The sequence below is a fragment of the Hippocampus comes genome, unplaced genomic scaffold (assembly GCF_001891065.2).
Source record: "Hippocampus comes isolate QL1 unplaced genomic scaffold, H_comes_QL1_v1.1 scaffold87, whole genome shotgun sequence".
NCBI lineage: Eukaryota > Metazoa > Chordata > Actinopteri > Syngnathiformes > Syngnathidae > Hippocampus > Hippocampus comes.
Window position 1 is genome coordinate 170,182 of NW_017805739.1, and position 20,990 is coordinate 191,171.

The 20,990-nt window shown below is 45.2% G+C and overlaps 2 protein-coding genes across 5 annotated transcripts; both read right to left on the reverse strand.

The window, feature by feature from the left end:
* Positions 1 to 53: 53 nt before the first annotated feature.
* On the reverse strand, positions 54 to 8,480 carry cap1 (CAP, adenylate cyclase-associated protein 1 (yeast)). Of its 3 annotated transcripts, none has more exons than XM_019883231.1 (14): positions 8,348 to 8,466; positions 7,019 to 7,072; positions 5,501 to 5,605; positions 5,128 to 5,228; positions 4,870 to 4,947; positions 4,578 to 4,721; positions 4,395 to 4,480; positions 3,647 to 3,752; positions 3,336 to 3,525; positions 2,088 to 2,269; positions 1,842 to 1,965; positions 1,351 to 1,433; positions 1,115 to 1,258; positions 54 to 999 (listed from the first exon to the last, which is right to left on the reverse strand). In XM_019883231.1, the coding sequence occupies exons 3-14, from the start codon at positions 5,601 to 5,603 to the stop codon at positions 916 to 918; spliced, it is 1,425 nt and encodes a 474-aa protein (XP_019738790.1). In that variant the 5' UTR covers positions 5,604 to 5,605; positions 7,019 to 7,072; positions 8,348 to 8,466; the 3' UTR covers positions 54 to 915. The 3 variants fall into 3 exon arrangements, with proteins under 3 accessions (XP_019738790.1, XP_019738788.1, XP_019738789.1); XM_019883229.1 differs by lacking the exon at positions 8,348 to 8,466 and adding an exon at positions 7,156 to 7,328; XM_019883230.1 differs by lacking the exon at positions 7,019 to 7,072 and having other exon boundaries at positions 8,348 to 8,480.
* A 1,017-nt stretch (positions 8,481 to 9,497) lies between these two features.
* On the reverse strand, positions 9,498 to 20,371 carry kiaa0319l (KIAA0319-like ortholog). 2 transcript variants are annotated; one of them, XM_019883226.1, is made up of 23 exons: positions 20,269 to 20,371; positions 19,980 to 20,083; positions 18,452 to 18,720; positions 18,303 to 18,377; positions 17,890 to 18,109; positions 16,521 to 16,619; positions 16,264 to 16,361; positions 15,795 to 15,882; positions 15,441 to 15,533; positions 15,190 to 15,322; positions 14,909 to 15,014; positions 14,606 to 14,728; positions 14,372 to 14,495; positions 14,141 to 14,273; positions 13,819 to 13,967; positions 13,465 to 13,616; positions 13,011 to 13,149; positions 12,749 to 12,908; positions 12,360 to 12,502; positions 12,048 to 12,170; positions 11,823 to 11,913; positions 11,591 to 11,682; positions 9,498 to 11,485 (listed from the first exon to the last, which is right to left on the reverse strand). In XM_019883226.1, exons 2-23 carry the CDS (start codon positions 20,071 to 20,073, stop codon positions 11,289 to 11,291), a joined length of 2,901 nt encoding a protein of 966 aa, XP_019738785.1. In that variant the 5' UTR covers positions 20,074 to 20,083; positions 20,269 to 20,371; the 3' UTR covers positions 9,498 to 11,288. The 2 variants fall into 2 exon arrangements, with proteins under 2 accessions (XP_019738785.1, XP_019738784.1); XM_019883225.1 differs by having other exon boundaries at positions 20,173 to 20,285.
* Positions 20,372 to 20,990: the final 619 nt, after the last annotated feature.

Consider the following 20,990-nt stretch of genomic DNA (forward strand, 5'->3'; position numbering starts at 1 on the left):
GGGGTGATGGTGGCGCCAATAAGACTTAACATCTACACAGATATTCAATGTTATTTTCAAGGCCGTGGTGACATGACTTTGTGGGGTGCCCGTTTTCCATTTCGAAATAACAGCAGGAGCCCGTCACTGATAGTCATGTTCAATTCCACATTGCTCCTCACTGTTTAATTTTTTTCTCTTCTTCTTTCAAGCCTCTTTCCATGGAATGTCTTAAACACTTTGGGAATGTGTATACAAGAACGCGCGAGTGTGAACCCGAGTTGTATTCAAATGATCCGTGAGATGAAAACTTTCCGTGAAGATGTCGGCACGTACGCAACCTGATTTGACTCCTAATTAATGTGTTGGAATATTTCATATACACAACAACCGCGAATATTTTTAACGTGCGATGTGGAGGCTGTGGAAACAATTTGTTCACAAGGACTTAATGGAATTGCATATTAAGGAACAGAAACCTTCCAGGTCATAACTTGGGGGAGGGGCTTATAGGGGGGGGCCCTCCTTAGCCAGTAAGAGATAATTAGTGCTTGAAGCATCCTGATAATTGTGGCTGCAGAGGCGACATCCACCTAACTATGACGGCTAATTTAGTACAGCATTATCCGGATAAATATACAGATACAATTGGCAAAGTGCTCCCTGCTGATTGGCTGGAGGAATGCTTCAGATAAACGTGAGCAGTCCTCATTGGCTGTGGGAAGGAACAGCAAAAGCTCTTGATTGGCCAAGGAGAAAGGGTGGGGGAGAAGAGAAAAAAAAAACGCATGACGTTTGATTCTCGACTCTACAGCGCGCGTGTTAGCTGGTGAGTGCGGGGTCATCAGTCAGGTGGGCTTGGCGAAATGGGGGTGGGTGGGGGGGAGGCGCGCGAGAGGTGCAGAGAAAAGGCGGCCGCGTGGCATGCCGCCCCATCTATCCCGCGATCTCTGTCGATGTGGTAACGAGCTTCGCGCCGTCCCAAACCGTCTTGAACTGCTCAGGGACCGGGAACTCCGACTGTGGACCACAACGATACGTCACTGTAAATCTTCCAACTGAAGCTGATCGACGAATTGATCCGCGCGTGCCACCAAAGTAGTGTTGGGTATCAAACTCTGGGTGGGATACTCACAAATTCTCCATCCTGGCCGGGTATCAGGATGTTCATCTCTGAGCTCTTGGCGCTGATGACCTCACAGTCCACCGACTTCTGGCTCAGGTACACGTGGCAACCGTCGGTCTTGTTGATGGAGATGGTGGGAACCCGACCGATAACCTGCGCGTGATGGCCCGCTCTCATTTATTTTAATGCCGCCGAAAATCGAATGCGATCAAACGTTGCACTGAGACACTGCGGGTTGTACACACCTGGACTTTGACATCTCTGCAGTTTATGATCTCAACGATGCCCACGACGTCATCAAACACCAGGCCCATTTTCTTACAGTTATCTGATGGGAAAATTACAGAGTGTTACCCTTGTTCATATTTACAACACTGATTTGACATTGTGGGTAGCGCCGAACAAATCACAAAATTAAAAATGACATCGCAATGTAGTATTATGCAATTTTCTAATTACAAAGGCTGCCATTTTTTTTTGGGGGGGGGGGGGATTCAGTCAGTTGGCTTTATTATTATTATATATTTTTTATACATATGTGCGGTATATTTTATTCATTATCATGAACCAACGCGCCTCAATAAGATCAGCGCTTAAGAAATTTTCAGAGGTGCATTCCACAAAATGAAAAAAAAAAAAAAAAAAAAAAAAAAAATCAAATTCACCAGTTCCAAACTAGAACAACGCAAGTCCCCGCAAAACACTCCACTGGAGTGTAACCCAAACTGGTTCTCACCGATAGTAATGGAGTTGAGTTTGCCTTTGACCTGCAGGGTGCTGTTGTTGCACTTGAAAGCGTAAACCACTTGCTTGAGCTCAGTGTCGCTGATCACCAGTCCCTGTGCACCTTCTTGGTTCTCCTGTGGAGTGAGCACGCGCACACACACACAAAATCAGGAACGGACAGCTCGCTCAAAACAAACGGGTTGTAGTCTCGTGTAGGTCTGGGGAGGCCAATTATGAGGTGGGCCAAGTAACGTACCACTTTCCACTTCTTGCCCTCCAACTCAAGAACGGGGGGTGCGCTGCGTGTCGGGGCGGCCGATGGAGCGGCTCGGAGGGAAGGACTAGTGAAGGGTTTCGGTCCGGTACGCACGGGGGCACTCTGACCCCTGAGTCCAGGATTCTTGTGGGTCTTCTCATCATCCTTAACATGCCTGAGGCCTGGAAAAGGGAAACCGAGGACACTGAAAATATTTCCTCGTGGAAACTGTTCCTTCGCTGCGATTGACTTCCAAATTGTTGTCGTTTCAACACACGAGGAAATAACGCAAATTTGTCCGTACCAGGCCTAAGCCATCGGCGTAGCACTTTTATGACAGGCAATGTCTTAAGTACTAAAGGATTTAGCTGTCAATGCAAAAGATTTGCTCGTGGCTGCGCAGAAATGAAGTCACGCGGCACACCCTTCAAAACACCTGACAGACATGGATGGAATGAAAGCGGGAACAGGAAACTGTCTGCTGGCAGGCTGCACAAGCACAGTATGTACTTGTCATTTGCTTGGTTTATTTTAGGTTTAGTTCCTTTATTATGCTCATTCTCATGAGCCCTCAAGAAGAAAGCCCAATATTACACTCGACTGTATATACGCGCAAACACACTACTCACAAAAAAGTTTGGAATATTCATCTTCATCTCAGGATTAAGATAAAACGTACTGCAGACCTTCACGGGCGAGTTTAAATTTTTCTCAACTTTTATATGCATACGTCACTTTATTCCAGTATTTTTACTCAACTTGCTCAAAAACAAAAAAAAAATTCCAACAAAATTGTTTGAACCATGAATCGACCAATCAGAATTGAGATTTAAATTGTCGGCTTCTTGATACTGTTCACATTTTGACATCGCTCAGACCAAGACGGCAATACCTTGGCATTTGGCAGGCGTCAAACAGAATGCTCTCAGAGGGAAGTTGCCACTGAGTGTGTCAACATTCAGCGGCTTGCAACGGACACAGTAACAGAAAGGCATAGAAGTGCCTATCATGTGGAATTAAAAAAAAAAAAAAAAAAAAAAATTTAAGTCGATTCATGGAATAAACCCGTTGTGAATTTTGCAGTTCTTGTTCGAGAACAGCAAGTTGAGTAAAAACTACTCAAACAGTAAACAGCCTGAACAGCAGCGATTATTTTTGCCAGCCACAGGACTTTGAATGGACAGTTTTAAGACCTAAGCCCTTACGGTCTACCGCCGTGCGGACCCGTCCCCGTTTTTGACGGCTTACCCCTGGTGATGTCGGCGCCCCTGTTGATGGCCTCAAACAAGGCATTCCGATTGAGGGCGTCGCTATCGCCATGCTCGGAGGAGCCGCCGATGTCCGCAGGAGGCGGGGGTGGTCCGGGAGGGGGAGGGGGCGGGGGAGCGCCGCCGCAAGGCTTGCTGGGAGGGGCCGCGGAGGCGGAAGCCACTGGGCCCTGGACAGGAAATCGGGTTTTGGAACCAGCCCACCAAAAGCACACTCGGCTATATCCACTGTCACTCAAAACAAAGCCTTCGTGGCAATAAGTGTTGTGTTTTAAGACAGATGGTGCTTACGGTCTTGCTCCAGGACAGACCAGTGGTGTGATATTGCTTGATGTAATTCTGCAACTCGGTCCAGATTGCCAAATAGGCGCGCACCCATTCCACGTGCGTCTTGTCTCTTTCAACAGAACAGGAAATGGGATAAGAAAGGCTGCTATTCAACATTTTCGGTTTTTACGTACGAAGCCCCAGACATGACTTTTTTTTTTGTTTTTTGGGGGGGGGTCTGTTTATTTCAATTTTGATAACTATGTTGTGTAATATTTTTTTAAAAGACGTCAAGTGCCCTCGGGCTCGCATTGCAAACGAGCATCACAGCTCACGGGTTTCCTGGTTTGGTCACATGGCGTTCGTGATGCAAGGCTGAGGGCAATTTGATTTCCATTTCAGTCAACAACAGGGGCGGTGCTCGATAAAACGTCAGCCTCTTTGGTTGGCTGATCATCTGCTCAATTCTTATTCCGCAAATGCAATATTGATTAGAATACCGTGTTTAGACTCGATATTTTTTTTGGAACAACCATCTTTACTCATTCACTCCCAAAGACGGTTTTAAACATCTTTTCAGACTTGGTCCAGAATTGGCTAGTCCTGAATGAGTTCAATATCGGCTCCCAGCCAACTTGACAACTAATAATTGATAACGGCCCTGAAATAAAATAGAGTAACATTAGGGTATCTTATTTCATCTACTTTTAAACCCTTGGTCAGTCAGTCACTGGAAAAAACAATACTGGAGAAATGACGATTTTCTTTTTACTTTTCCTTGTACTCCTTGAGCACACGGTTGGTGTAGAACGTGGCGGCATCCTGCATCTCCTTCACATAGGGGCCTGGCTTTGGGGCCTAGGACAGAGAGAACAAGAGAACATTTGTTGATAACCTCAGTTTGATTTAAAGTGCGACGCTGACCACAAGTCAAAGCGCGCAAAAAAAGTCTCACCACGGCAACCCATCCAAGGGCAGGCACGCTCTCGCTGATGGCGGACAGATGGTGGAAATGCGGGGACGTGCGCTTCTGCTCGCGGAACGCCTGCACCTGCTCGATGAACTGGCACGCCGGCCGCAGGAGGGTCCTCAAAACATCCTGAGCAAACCGAAAACTGGCATGAAAAACTACAGCCGGGCCAGGTGACGCTTCAATTCTTATGCGGGGAAAGTGACAACAGTTTTTTTTTCTTCTTTCTAACTCATCATGTGGCAAATGAAAACATTTCAAAACACGAGTGGCATACATCCGATGGCTTCTGGGCAGCGGAGGCTGTTACAATGAGTTGTCGCTGACTGGAGAATGCCTGCTTCATCATTTCTGCCTGCGAGAAAGACAAGAACGAGGCAGCAGTCATGACAAATACTTGGGATGTTCTCCCTCCAAACATTTGTCAAATATACTACCCGTAATATTGTCGTGGTTGACTGAAGGTATGCGGCTGGTCGGATATTTGCGCCATTTGGATTTCAAGAGCTACTGCGAGGCGTGACGGATTACGTACATGTTTCAGGACATCACCCCCGATCTGCTGACTGTAGCAGTAATATTGATTCACAGGACCACTGATGATCTCGTCTAAGGCCTCAACGTAGGCTGGTACAGCTGCAACAAAAATAGGGGGCGAGGGAGGGAGATCGCATCACAATTTAGTCTCTTGGTGACATCACTAGTCATTAGCTCACAATTCTAATTATATTGCCGTCACCAAGCACAAGGCAAGGTTGCAACGTGGCCACTGAGCTGGATTTCGCGATGACAACTAAAAAAAACCTTCTTCAGACGACAACATCTTATACAAAACACAGGTTGCGCAGCACATCTCTCTCTCTCTCAAAAAAAAAAAAAAATAAATAATAATAATAATAGTGAATTACCTCCACAAGCAGAACCTTCGTTGCTGCCACCGGGGCCCGACATCGCCTCCAGACGGCCCACGGCCAACTCCAGCCGCTGCACCAGATTCGCCAGCTCTGCCATACCTAATGGATTAGAAGCGATTAGGAATGTCACCCAATCAGGATGAGGTGACACCAATGTGGAGTGAGGCCGGTACGAAACAGAGACTGGAGCTTTTCCAAAACACCTTTGACAAAATAAATGAATAAAATGTTAAAAATAATGACCACATTTTCAAACAGACAATTTAGAACGATGCGCGTATGGACATGTTCTTGACAAAAAAACGATCTGCAAAATGACGTTATGTATTTTCCTGTAAATGGGTGATCCCGGAAAGACGATAAAAAAAAAAAAACGAAGAATGCAAGTGAGGGGAAGCAGGTCAAGACTTGAGAAAAGGTATGTAGATACCAGACGAGGTGTGTTCGGATAGTCCTTTGTGGACAAAAGGTTAGCACTGCTGTACTTATTCTTAAGTGGGCGTTAATGATCAAAGCATGATCAACCAGTTCGTGGACGTACTGACAGCCGGTGACAAATATTGTCAACATTACACAAGAGTGTTGTAACCTGACAACAGTTTCAGGCGCAGCCACCTGAGCAGATAGCACGGTAACATCATCAACAATTAAAAGCTACAGCGGCAGCCAGCTCGCTTTTAAAACAAAAGACTTGGCTTCATCTTTTGGGACATCTGGGGCGGACAAATTAGAACCGAGTAAATAGGTCGGGCTGAGGGCTCACCTTTGCCTGATCTGCAGCGCCACTCATTGAGAGGCAGCAGTAAATTCATTTCTGAGCCAAGCTTGGAGATATAATTAGATTAAGGAAGGACACTCACCACTAATACCCATGACCTAATTGCTGTGCAGCGCCAATAAAAGCATTTGCACCTCAGGGGCGTTTAACTTTCACAATTCCAGGTGTAATTCTTTGTTTTACGTTTACTTTGACAGTCAACTTCAACTGGCCTTGTGATGTGGGGTGAGTTCACTGCCACCATACGGCGTTGCATCGCAAAACTTGAGACATCTCAAAATGTTCTGACAGGTTATGGACCAAACCAGTATTGAATCATAATCTATGTTTAAGCATTTAATATGCCGTCAATTGTAAATAATAGCATGTTTCTGAATAGACGAATGGAAACTTTTTTTTCCTTAATCACAGTCATTGAAAACAATCAAATCCACAGATTAATTGAGGACTAAAATAATGTTGCAATCCTAAATTCAACACACTACCATTACACTGTAAATGTAATCTTTAAAAAGATTTGCTCTGAGTCACTACACAAACAACTGCTCAGGCCAATGTCTAGCCAATCACGTTGCCGTTTGTGTTCTACTTTTGCGATGTTTTGAGTCTCCTGTGGTCTTTTATTACATGGGAATGAGTCATGTCACAAATCCTCTATATAATGAACATTTATACTTAGATACAGTCTAGTTGTAATACATGACTACAGTCTGTGCATTAAGAGACCTACGTACATCTGCCGGAGAACTTTGTTGTCAAAGAGCACCACCATGCAGCAGGAAGAAAGCCTGTGAGAGGTTCATGGGCAGTGAGACGTTCAGGTTACCATCGGAAAATCGGATATTCCGCGTTCCCGAAAATCTCAGCTCACCTTTGAAAGCGGTTATGCTCCGCACAAACATGGACACTTTATCATAATATGATTTCAACATCCTTGCCGTTTTTCGTCGAGGTTACACGTTTAGAAATACTACCTGGTGCCACCTATATGTTGCGGTAATGTTTTGAAAAACCGCTAATTCGACATAGCCAACAGAAGAGTTGCTGGTTACGGTGCCTTAAAGAGAGTTGCTCGGCTGCCCAGTTCGTTCACGAGAGGCACACCAATGAGTTCTTTGTCTGCTTGATGAACAACAAACTCATACAGAGCTCTTTCAAGTGCGTGACGTTACAAAACGACATTTCTTTAGGGTGTTTTTGCGGGGGACAAAAACGTGTGTTTGTTGAAAGCATGATACAAACAAACGTCGAACGACCTCACTTCCGAACGTGTAGCACGCAAAAACCTCCCATAGACTTGAGTCAATACACTTTAATGCGTCAAATATACTTGTTTTTGCGATTCAAGCAGAGATGACGGCGGAGCACGGCTCGGAAAACTGTCTGGCTGGTGGTGGTTTTGCAGAATCTGCATTTTCGGCAAGTTCAGGGACACTTCAGCAGAATAACCTCTTTGTAAAGTAAAACGACTACATGATGTTTTTACTTAATTGTAAATCACACAAAATGTAAGTAACTTGGACTCGAGATGGTAAGATCCATTTTCGACATGGCGTGAGGAGAACGAAATGCAGTATTGGGAACACGGCAAACTAGCAACAGTCACAGTCGTTTTACTTAATATTAACTGCGGTGCAGACACACTTGTGAGTAGAGTACCGTAAAGTGCTTACATCATGCGTCTGAGTATTTACTCCTTCCCTCTTTGCAGCTTTCGGTATTTCCTGGTTCTCGTTATCACGCCCTCCCTTGTTAGCACAATTATGCCAATCTGTTTTTTGGTTATAATCCACACTTAAAAAATAAACAAACCTCACATTCAGCCGGTTTATTCGACTACAATAAGCGAACAAGTGTGATAACTCCAATATACGTGCTAAAACAGCGCCACGGTTGTGTTAGCCGCGACGGCTAACCGGGTGTGTTAGCATCCCACTGATTGCAATGGTGATTTCTGAATGATGATGCGACGCTCCGTTGTGTTTTACGGTAGACGCAAAAAAAAAAAAAGCTTCAACAGACAACCGTAAAACCATTGCAAGTGCAACAAATGTTGATCTTACCGACGAGAACGGGTCAAGTGATCACTCGGTCGTTGAATCGGACGTCGGGCTGTATAGCCTGAACGAAGCAGATCGAGCTGAGTCTTTTTTCCTTCCTGGATGAACTTACCCAGCTGTCACCGCGCTTCGTTTCCGCCCTTGTCCGAGCGAGCCGTTCCTTTGCCATATAAGGCGTGTGAGCCACACACGGAAAGAAAAAATATGGAGGAAAGCGAAAAGGAAAAAAAAAAAGCTCTACTTTTTTTCATATTTTATGGCAATGCCGCGTTCTGTGAGAAATCACGCATTGTTCACAATGCAAATGCAGTCATCGACATGTATGACAGCATCATTCTTGCAACGAGATTGCAATTTACCCCCATACATTTTTTTGCAAATTTTATATTTCACCTTTACACATGCAGCTACCATGTTTCTGATGCAGGGATGTATTGAGCCATCTCTACATGACCGAATGAGTGCATTATATTTGTAAATTGTTTTCTCAATGTGCAGTCAAATTCCATATGCACGTTTGGAAGTTTAAGTGCAAGTCGAGGAGGTGTCATATGTAAGGGCGGAGCTACATGGTTGCCAGGGGTGGCCCTGGCCACCCCACATCGAGGGATAATTTCTAATACCTGTAACCTTTCGCAAAGAATGTTTGATTCTTAGTCAATGTTAGTAAAAAAAAATCATTACTTTCACACCATATCAGGTATACAACCTGGCTGAAAAGTCATTGTTTATCATACCATCCAGTCGTGGTTTGATAAAATAAAATGCGATTTTAAGATATGGCTTGAATAAATGGGCCATCAATCGCAGACAATGCTACATGGCCATGTCAGGTGAGAAAGGAGGTTGGGCTAGCAGACAATGTTCTCCTTGGACTGTCAGATGCTCAAGAGATTCTGGGTCGGCTTGAAACAAACGTCGCGGGATCTATTTGTAGATGTGCCGGTTAATCATCTGGTCCACAATCAAAGGGAATACTTTGTAGTTTTAAGGTTTGAAATATACGGCTCAAAAAAAATAAATAAAGGGAACACTTAAAGAGCACAATGTAACTCCAAATGTTGCCTTTATTTTTATTTTTTTGGAGCAGTTTGTATTCTGGCACCTTGCATTTAAAGATGACATTCAACGTTGTAAGTCTGTAAATGCTGAATAAAATCATGAAGGTCTTTAATGTCATAATATGAAATTCAGTGTCACCATCTTTGTCTCATAGCATCAATGAACAAACAACACAAATCATGGCCCAAAGTGTTTCCAGTCGGGAACGTGTAAAACATGAAGCAACTCTCCTTCATAAGGGCAAGAATAAAATTTAAAGTCTTTATTCTAATTCCCAGATTATCCAGTTGTATCAGGTCACATCGAACACAAATGTAATCCTTCCCTTTAAACCTTATTTAAAACATTTTAAATTACTCCTCAGTCCGTCATGACTCCCCAATTCTTTGTTTCTGCCTTCACAGTGGACTCCAGCAGAGTCAAGGTCAATTCATGGCAGTTTTTTGTGTCTTCGACATTTTTTTTTTTTTCGTGAATCAGCTTTACAAGTTTTTCCAAGTGTGGACAGTTGCAAAGAAGATGGGAGAACGTGACTATTTTTGTTTTTTTTGCACTGTTTCAAAAAGATGGCGTAGAGTTGGCACTTGGGTGCGCTTCATTTTCCTTTGTCTACAGCTCCAATGAAAACTAAAATTACACTCCTGCCCTGCTGTGCACGGCAGAGTAAAAAGTAGTGCAGCAGAGTTGACCTCACAATGAGATGATTTGACAGTACAGTACACATTTATCCGCAAAACATTCTAAAGTGATTGCTTCACATTAACTACGGACTGAGATGAAACAGTGACACAACCCTTCTCGACATTCAACGCTTTACGAGTGACTTCCAGGCTCTTTTGAGTTTCACATTCATGCATGCGGAACGATCGCAAAGTGGAATTGGAACATGACCCATATGCAAAAAAATGATTTGGTCTTTTTTTTTTTATACTTCTTACTGTGTGTGGCCGCTGGGGTTAAAAAAAAAATTGTAAATGTAAATAAATTATTTGGTTTTAGCTTGTTCTTCACACAAAGCAACTGAAAAGCTCATAATTGTGTTCCAAATAAGAACAAATCCAACATTGCAATCAAGGATTAAGATGCTGGCTGTGATTGGGCTGATTCTGAAGAAAGTGACATTTCCTGAATCAAGCGGATACAAGTGAGGACTTGGAAAGAAAAAGTGCATCGGTGTTGAATCACAGCAGGAGGATTTTGTTGAAAAAGTGGTCTTCGTTCATGTTGTACGCTCCAGCGTGTATTCCAGTGACTTCATTTCGTGCGGAGCGGAACCTTCGGTATAAAAGCAGCATTTTGGCTCGATGCATTTGTCTGACAATTGAGCAATCGAGCATCAGGATGCAGGTGAGCCAACAGATACCTACACATACATATACAACACTTGGAAGAAATATGTTTTGGCACATCAGCCAGTGGGGGGGGATCTTGTTGTCATGCACTTTTTTGTTTTTTAATCTGGTGCCATTTGTGATTAACGCTGTTTTAGTTTCAGTAAGTCAGCTGTGCCGACTTCTGGATTTGTGGGCAGTGTTTGGTAGCAATCAGGCTAACCTGTAACAGTGTGATCGACAGTTCACGTGCATGTCGACAAAAAGCAGGCTTGGGAAGTGTGACGTGGACTTGCTGGTTTTAAGTTTGTGAGTCACCTTGGTAATATCTCGGTTTCAAAAATCCGGTCCTTTTCTGTATGTCTCTCTCCATAACACAGTACACGGTCGGCTTTTCTCCTATGCCATGGCTCAGTTTTTTTCCAGTGTAACAGCGTGACATGCTCTCAAGTCCTTAAGGTGTCCAGGTGGGGGGAAAAATGGAAGAAGCATCAAAAGGATGGACGGATCTGTGTGTGTTTGAGGACAGAATCGAGCTTCACCCCGTGATGCTATAGGAGCTCTTCTCTGTGCTTCTTTCCTCTCATGGGACCCTGGCCGTTCCTCAAGGAGCCGTTTTGCGGTCGGAGAAGGTGACCGCGCTCCTGCTCCGTCCACGGAAACCCGACCTGTCCGTCGTCGCTCTCCAGGTCTGAGTCGGAGTGCATGAGGGCGGAGGAGGTGGGGGCGGGTACTGGCTTGACGCGGCCTGGGGAGGTGGCACCAGAGCACCGTTAGTAACTGTGTGCACGTGAGCGACACATCCGGTACTTGGGTAATTGTAATTAAATCAATTTAAATGTGGCATTTTTACCAGCTCTGGGTGGTTGGAGCTCCAGAGCGTCTTGCTCGTCAGCTTCCAGCATTTTATAACGGCTTTTGGTTCTGCGCGCTTTGCTCTTGCGCCTTTGTAGGAAGACCGGGAAAAGAAACCGTATCATAAGTCGAGTGGTGGAATCAATAAACTGCAGTAATACACGGGTCACTTTTTTTTTTTTAACAAATGATAAAGAATATATGCCTGTGACTACGAAAACTGATCTCACCTGCCACAGCAACACACACACCCCCAGACAACTGTCGCCACAGCAACCACAATCATAAAGGACGCGATGGTCACATAGAGTACGCTCCATTCTGAAAGCAAGCACATTTTATCATTTAGGTTCAAAATGGCTTTCTTATTTTGAAAATTCAAGTGGAATGTTTGGTCCATGTCAACAGGTTCATCTGGGTGCTTTCCTGCTGAGGGCGGATTCGTCTCATCTTACCGCAGTTGCTCTCTGCATCGCCGAACTGGGCTCTGATGAAGTTCTCCATCCAGAAGGGTTGGCACACGCAGCGCCGTGTGAATGAGTCACATTCGCCGTGACTGGAGCAGTTCAGCTGGCAGACTGAGGGAGGACGGCGTGATATAAATGGACATTTTAGAGGACAACCGTGAAGTAAGTTATGACATGATTTAGGACAAGAGAACTTTACGTATCGTGTGGGAACAACTTTGGATTTTGACCAGTGAACCCAATTTGGTCCTTATTCCACAATTACCTTCAACGGTATAAGAAGTACAGTACAGAACTCACTGACAGTGTCCACCCGCCGGGCCTTGTAAATGAGAAAGTCGTTCTTCTGTTTACGCAGTTTGTTGCGTAGGCTGAGTGCAACGCTGTGACCAGACAGCGGAGGGCGCCCTGGACCGCCTGACACCAGGAAGACCAACCGGGTGCTAAGGCCAGAACAAGAGGGGACAGGCAGCAGGAGTACCATATAACATTTAAAAAAAAATAAATTCCTTCAGCATTGGACTTATCTAGACATGATATTTAAAAAAAAAACATAAATCAACAAAATGTACGCATATAGAAAAAAATAAACCCCAATGACTGACCAAAACAAGCCAAGTTTGTGCAATGAAATGCCATTCATCCATCCCGGTCGCCCAAAAGAAATTTTACGTCATAACTCGACTCACCTGTGCTCATTGAACGCGGCGATCTCTCGAACGATGATGTCACTATCGAGGACGCCGAGCAACACTCCGACCTGCCGCAGGAGCATGTCACGTTGACGGTGGGAAACCTGCATGATGGGAACCTCTAAGACCAGCTCCACCTGGTCGCGCTCCCACGGGTCTGCGAGAGAGAGAGAGAGACACAGGCACACAATTTCATTCAGCGGTTCTCAACTAGTGTGAGCGGCCTGTCTGTGTTTTCGACGTGTTCATTACCGCGTACCTGGTTTGACCTCCAATGTGCCGCTGTCCGTGTTGGTTTGACCTTTGCTGTCAGTGACCGTCAGAGTGAAGCTATACTTGCCCTCCACCAGGTTTCCCAGAAACAAGACCGCTTGGTGATCAGAGTTGTTTAGCACATCCTGTGAAACAAGTGGCAAGTATGTTGAGCTCTTTTATTTTTTTTTTGGGGGTGGCTGTGCAGCGAGTCAACAACACAGTGATGAACTTCTATTTCCTGTCTGGCAAGATGCCTTTCGACTGTCTGTCAACTCTTGATGAATTGAAGCCGTGATCTCAAAAGTGAAACTTTGTGGATGACTGACAGCACTTCACTTTAAAACAAAAAAAAGTAAGTGCTCTAGTTTGCTTTTTAAAACAAATGTAAGTACCTTTTCTTGGAACTGTTTGAACCTTTTTAGCGGAAGAATTGTCAACAAAGTCAGAGATTGTCTCACCCCGGCCGCAGGGCTGCTGTCATCTCTGGTCCACAGGTAGCTGATGCCACCTTTGTCGTCGGTGGAGTGAGATCCATCCAGGGTGGCGGTCCGCACAGGGAGAGAGACGGGTGGGCTGGAAATCACGCGAGCCACTGGGGGTTGGTCCAGTTCTGGTTGAAAAGACGTTCCGGTGGAGGTGATGAAACATTCAATCAAGTATTTTTTTTTTCCACTTCCACGGATTGAAGGGCAGTAAAATAAACCTTCTGTCACTTTAAAAAAATGTACCAATTAAAAATTCAGCAGATAAAAAGCTTAATCTTAAATTTGTGTATAAAATTTGCGACCCCACCGACAAATCCTAACGCGCACCTTCTCTGACGATGACCGTCACGGTGTCGCTACTCTGCAGCTTCCTCTCATCCGTCACTGTCAAGGTGAACTCGTAAGCGCCAACCTCGAGACCGGTCACTGTGGCAACGGCGCCGTCTGCGTTCTCAATTTTCACGCCATCGGGACCCCTGGGGGGGGGAGGGAACAGATGGCCAAGAGGAGAAAAAAACGTGACAGAGAAAGAGAAAGTGAGAAGCGAGAAACAGAAAGTGATGCAAATTTCTCATTCCGTTTGTACACAACTCCACGCACTCTTAACTCCTCACAACTACGTGATTGTGCATCAATAAATTCTACTTACTTGGTCTGTTCCCAATGGTAGGTGGCTATTTTTTGGTCGTCGCTGCTCTTACTGCCATCCAGCATCGTTCGATCAACCGGTAACGTCAGTTCTTTTTCCGGTCCTGCATCTGCCACTGGCGGTTTATTGTTTTCTGCGGGGATGAGGGCAGAGGCAAGACGCTTATCGGAAGGAACCATCTCACACTCGAATCAAGCGTGGACTGGCCTAATGTGACTTGAAGGCGTTTACCTGGCTGCACAATAACCGTGACATAGGCTGTGTCTTGCTGTCCAGCGGAGTCGGTCACAGTGAGCTGGAAGGTGTAATCTCCCTCTTGCATGGCTGACAGCTGCAAGGTGTGTGTGCGCACGCCCTGAAAAATGCAAACGCGGGACCCCGTTTTTAACCATGACAAACTGTGCAGGGGAAAAAAATGTCTCATTCAGTGTAAAAAAAAAAAATGAATATCTCGCAAAGACTCACTTGCATCTCCACCACCTTGTCTTTGCTCTCAGGACTAAGCGACCATTCATAAGCAAGGGAGTCGTGGTCGTCTGTGCTCTGATTGCCATACAGAGTGATGGAGTTACGTGGCAAAGTGATGACCTGCATCACAGAAAATCAAATAAGAAAAAAATTAATAAAAAATTGAGCTCACGCTATTTCAAGGAAGTCAGGTAGGGAAAAAAAAAAAAAAAAACGCAGGCAAAAACGATGACCTGCAAATAAACTAATGCAAATAAATGGATCGTTTATTGCAGCAGAGCACTGTGTAAAAATATTGACCTGGTTGGGGCCGGCGTTGGCCTCGGGCTTGTAATCCTTGGCTTTGTTGACAGACAGGGTGGCCTGTGTTGAGTCTTGGGCGCCATCGGAGTCGGTGACAGTCAAACTGGCAAAGGACAAGAAATAAGAAACATACTTTTTTTTTCCCAAAATGAGGCCTTCCATGACGGTGGCTCGGTCCGTAACTGCCACTAAATCGCCTGGGTTCACTATATTGACATTTTTTTTTGGGGGGGGGGGGATGCACAAGTTTCTGGATGACAGGCAGCATGAATGTGTACTTGAACGTGTAGTTCCCCGGAACCAAGTTGGTGAGCGTGAGGACGGCCGTGTTGGCAGACACCTTCTCCTCCCTGAGAGGACCTTTGACCTCTTCCCAGTGCCATGCAACTACTTTGTCATCATCTGTGCTCTCTGGGGGGGGGGAAAGGAAAAAACAAAAAAAAAAAAACAACAACATCAGAAGGCAGTCTCAGCATGTAGCCTCAAGTGGCAACAACATTTGGAAACGTGCGTTGATCCGAAAACTCACGCCTGCCATCGATCACCGTAGAGCTCGTTGGCAAGGAGATCTCTTCGAACTTCGGGGAAACTACGGCAACGGGGGGCTTGTTGACCCGCGGCTCTGACAGGTGGACAACAACAACGTAACATGCTTGGTGAGCTGTAAACCGCTTATAAGTGACTGAAGCACAAAACCAATATTTGTGGAAGAGTCAAACAGAACACGAGATGCAATAGGAGCCCAGGCATGCTTTGGAGTATACAAACGGCATTTGTTATACAGTGCAACTAGCCACTTTGTAAACAAACACGTAAAAAAAATAAAAAATAAATTAAAAAAAAAACGTAAATAGCATGATGTCTGTTTTAGGTTTTCGCTTACCTGGTTTGACAGTGACATTGACGTAACCTTCTCCATGGGCCCCTCCCCCGTCTACAGTCACCTCAAACTCATACAGACCAACTGTGAGCTGGGAAAATAAATACTGGTCAAGCATTCGGAAAGACAAAGCGATCTCAAAACCGACTACGGGTCCATGCAAAAAAAAAAAAAAAAAAGACTGATGGACAGTTTGCTCTCTCCACTTTTCACAGTACGCTGTGACAGTCCCAATTTGCAGCCACCGTATAGACGGGAAACAGTGATTTGTTTTCCAGTCCGAGTAGTCTGAGTATGTATATACAATTTTGAAAAAAATTGGGAGTGTCAGATTAGTATTTTGCCTTTTGAACATCTGCTTTCAATCAATTCGGTTGAATCGTTTTCTTGAGTGCATTAAAAAGGCACTGACGGAACGCTTCCATTTTCTATTCAACAGAATCGCTCCACTTTGATTACGAAGGCTGTATACCTTGCTGAGTTTCAGGGTCTTGCTGTGCTTCCCTTCCATTTCCCCGCTGTAATCTTTGGGATGAGTTATCAGACGCCAGTCAAATGCATACTTTGTATCTGTTGGGAAGCAGAGCCAGAAGAAGTCAAGAAATACCCTCCCGAGAAGGATCATTTGAAATAACGGATTTCCCATTTCGCTTCATTCAAGCGTGTCGAGAAGGGAAAATGGGGATAAGCAAAATCAAGTACAATCATTAATCGAGTTCTCCGTCTCACCTGGCGGAGGTGGGGGCACCACAAAGGCGTTCAGCTCGACCGAGCTGCGCGGTAGCGTGACTTCAACGCTCTCCCCCGCTGACACCACCAGCTCCCTCACTAGCATGGGAAACAGATCAGGTGACGGCAACAGCGCAGCATGACGACGACAACAACGTTGGCACTCTTCAGGGTTAATGTCCTCGTGCGGGAGATTTTATTGGAACATATTAAATATTTACAAAATGTTAGCTTGAAGTTGTTCATTTTATTTATTTTATTTATTTTTTTTTTTTACAAGCCGCACAATGTCAAGCCACATGAAATGTTAATAGCGCTGGAGTAAGACGACACTAACTTGGGTATTTTGGATTCGTTATTTGATCTCAGGGGGACGAGACCTTTCCAAAATGCCTTATTTGGCAAAAGGCGCATTTCATCATAAAGACAATGCTAAAACCTGTCTGTCTAAAAGTGTCACAGTGAACTTGCGAGTGCATTAAAAGGAAGCAGTGGCTAAAGAATTAAACCAGTTGTACGTTGAAGGCAAAACCCAATCAACCCTAGAAAAGGCGGCATTTAAATTTCAGGCCTTCAGACCAAAAGCTTAATGAACTCATTCACTCCCAAAGACGTTTTTAAACGTCTTTTCAGACTTGGTCCAGAATTGGCTGGTACTGAATGAGTTAATAAGAGTTGGAAAAAAAAAAATCTCTCTTTGCCTCAAGGAGAACTTCCACAGGCTAATGAGCACCAATCAAACTGATTACGTTTGTGAGATTTACACAGGAAAAAAAAACAAATAAAAAAATCTATTCCCCAAAGGCAAAGAAACACTGAACAAACAAAACCTTCTCCAAGGCTGACTGCATCTGGGTCACGGGTTGAGCACGGATACGTGGTTGTAAGCCACTACCGGGACTTGCTGGCAGTTACAGGCGGCTGAGAGTGTGTCAATCACTTAAGCTTATTTCCAACCAGAGATGACCTTTATACAATATATCCTTGGACACTGTGTAGACAACAGTCGCTATTCCCGTGCTGCGCTATCTGCTTTAATCCATGTGGCTCGGGACAGCTCAATACTGTCATGTGCCACGACTCGCACCGCAGTTGCTGCTGAAACTTTTCTGTTGTCATTTTTTTTCGGTCGACAGGTGAAACCGCCTTGGCAAGCTCTTCTTGTTTGTTTCATGGCCGCCTCTCTCAGCGCGCTCCTGCGCACATTCACGTAACCTCGCTGCCACCAAAGAGTTACTTTGGAAAGTCCATATGTGAAGGGTCACAAGAAAATTCTAAATTACGGTAGCCCCACCGCAAAAAAAAAAAAAAAAAAAAAAAAAACATGACCAAGAAGCTCAAATATGTGAGGATGTCATGCATTTCTTACCAGCCTGTGTTGGAGCCACGCTGATGGTGGTTGTCGTGGGTGTGCCGACATCGCTACCGTTGGAAAACGCAGCAGCCTCGACGACGGTGGAGTTCTGATGTGAGGCACGGTCACTCGTCGTGTTGGTTATGTGAGTGATGTTCTTTTGCTCGGCTTCTGGAACGACGCTTGGGTTGGGCACCGGCAGCATTGAGTGCGCTGAATCAAGTTTGGAGTTTTCCTGAAGAAAGGGTCAGAAAGAGTGAATGCGTGACAGCCTAACAAGTTGCGAGTTTTAAGAAAGTGAGAAATTGTGTCCATGTAATGATTGGACTGAGGACTTCAGATCTTCAGTATAAGAGATTTGAATAAAAAAACTAAAATGTGAGAAGAATCTAACAGGAAGGACATACAGTACATGAACCTATTACTACCGTGCTGGGCTTCTGTTCTGTTTCCACTTCATGTCCTGCCTGACGAACGTTCCTCCATCTTTTGGCAGCAGGACCCTTCAGAAAAGACCACAAATATAGCATAAAAAATATATATATACATCAAAGCATTTCTGAAAAGCCGGTCATACCTTGCCCAGTATCTGAAGGAGGCCGAGAGACTCCTGATCAGGTTGGGGCAGAAACAAGATGGGACAGCCCCCCTTCAGGGCGCAACTAAGAAGCACACACCGCCCACCGAGGCTCCACACAGCGTTGCAACTGGGCCTCAAGCAGCAAGTCTCCCAGCACGTCGGCCCGCCCCTCCCGTCTGCGAGAGGGTACCAACCCAAGCTCATGACGCTTGTCCAGTGGAGCCCCAGCACTCCTCCGGTAACACGGCAGACATCTGCCGACACACCTGAAGAGAGTCCGAGGAAGTCTATTAGCTTCTTAATGGCCATTTGGGAGTTGGGGGGCAGGGGCGGGGGGGGGGCGTGTTGGACTGGGGGGATAACAGGAGCTCGTGCTGCATACAAATATTGAATCTGCGGCTAGTTGTCAAAGAGATGCTAATTATTTTTTTGTGGTGCATTTTTAACAAGAAAAATAAGGGGCTACAAGTTCTGTACTTTATAAAAACATAAAATTAGTAAGAAATCAGAGTGTAAAGAATAAATATCAGGGATCAGAATGCGATTATAAAAGCGCCACTCAAGCTTCCTGAGTCTCGAATCGTTCAGAATCACTGTAAAAAAACATGACAACAAGTCAGGTTTTCCGAATGGAAAAACCCGAGAAAGAGCGCCGCGGAGTGTCGCAACTGTCACTTGATAGGCAGGCCTTCTTGGGATTTCATCTTGAGTCGATTAGAGCCGAACGGAACTGTCGTCCAACACCTCGGGAGACGACTTATTTATGTTTTGGCGCTTTGACTGAGCCTTTCTGAGAAAACAGCCGCATCTTGAGTAATCTGCCCCGTCAGCAGCCGAAAGAGAGGAAATTAGACTTTTCCCTGACAAAACAAGATGCTCGCTGATTAGAGCCCGGAGCGCATTATGCAATAAACGCCAAGACTCCGCCCTCTGAGCCGACGGGTACCAGCAGTCATCTGTCAGTGCAGTGAGTTACTGCAGTCCGTTCCTCGTTGGTGGCATGACGGCACGCTACAAATCACTTAACGGAGCTGATACACATTGCTGTGAATTGGAATTTTTATTTTCAACTTTTTTCTGGAAAGAGAACAGAAGACTCATCAAGCCACTGATTGTTTGGCTAAAAAATAAAAAAGGACTCTTTGGCCTCTATTCAGTCGCTCTACCTCTTGTCCACTCTTCTTCTGTCACCCACCCTCAACACACAGAGCACTTATTGTTCCGTTTCACATTGTATACCCGGGAGCCCCCACGCCCTCCCCCGTCACACTATTTAGTCCGCGAGTCTGATGGCTCTGATTGGATCAGATGAGCGACGACAACAAACGAGCAAAAAAAAAACAACCCCAAAAAATAAAAAAAGCAGCAAACAGATTCCAAAAAGGATGAGGACACACGTTGAGTAACCGCCGCGACTGCGTCGCGGTTCCCCATTCGCAGCGTTTAACAGCTGCACATGTCAAGTTTGTTATCAGTCCTCAGTCAATAAATGTTCTTGGAAGATTTATCATTGAGTTTGTTTTACCTGTGGGAGGGGCCAAAAGCCAGAGGTGGGTCAGCGGCAGGAGGAGGAGGTGTGGTAAACTCCAAGTGAGGAGATGTTGGTATGCAGAAGACATTTGAAAAGACCTGTAGGCAGAAGGAGGCACTGTCAAGTGCTTCTCATTCACGTGAAATGTATGCTGACAATTTGGATTGCTACAGGACTCGAGACACACCCAAGAAGCGTTGAAGCACTGCAAGGGTTGGGCATGTCTTCCTCAAAGTGCTGCCAAAAAAAAAAACGTCGCACCGGTTTCACAACGGAAGCTCACCTTTTGCTCGGCAGCCAGACGCTGCGGGGAGGAGCTGAGGGAAGTCGGGGGACAGTGTGGAGCTAAGGTGGCAGCAGGGTGCCGCGAGCCGATGGGTGGGGGAGGAATGAGACCAACGATGTGCGGAGGACATGCAGCATGGCCGTCGGTGGGGCCAGCACAGGTTCAGATGCTCAAACTCAAAGCTGGAGAGAAGACAGTAGGAGAATATCAAAAAATATGTCGAATATAAATCTCAGTACAACACCCCCTAACCCCTCCGACACGTTATTTACGACTACAACAGATGTGAATTGACATTTAATGAACACAATCCATTTCGATGTGATTGTCTTCTATCTACGAAAGACGCAGGAGCGGATTTATTTGACTCCTGAAAATTTGTAGTTTGTCAGTTGTCCCATCAGGAGACTATCACGAGCTGATCAGGAAATAAATCGCGCAGGTTTCACCCAAATCCGCCGCGTCGACAGTTTGTGCCAGCAAAACAGACCCTCCGTATCAGCAAATCATTTTTCACCGGGTCGAGCAGCACGTTGAAATCCTTTTGACTTCTCAAGCCAATAAACTGACACAAACCTGATTTGATGACACGGTCTGCCTCCACCGCCCCTCCGTGCATCTGAGGCAAAATAAGTATATAAATAATCCGGGTAAAAATCATCCAGAACAGAAAAAAACTGTTTGGAAAAAAAGTGATTTAGCCACATTCGTTCCACCTT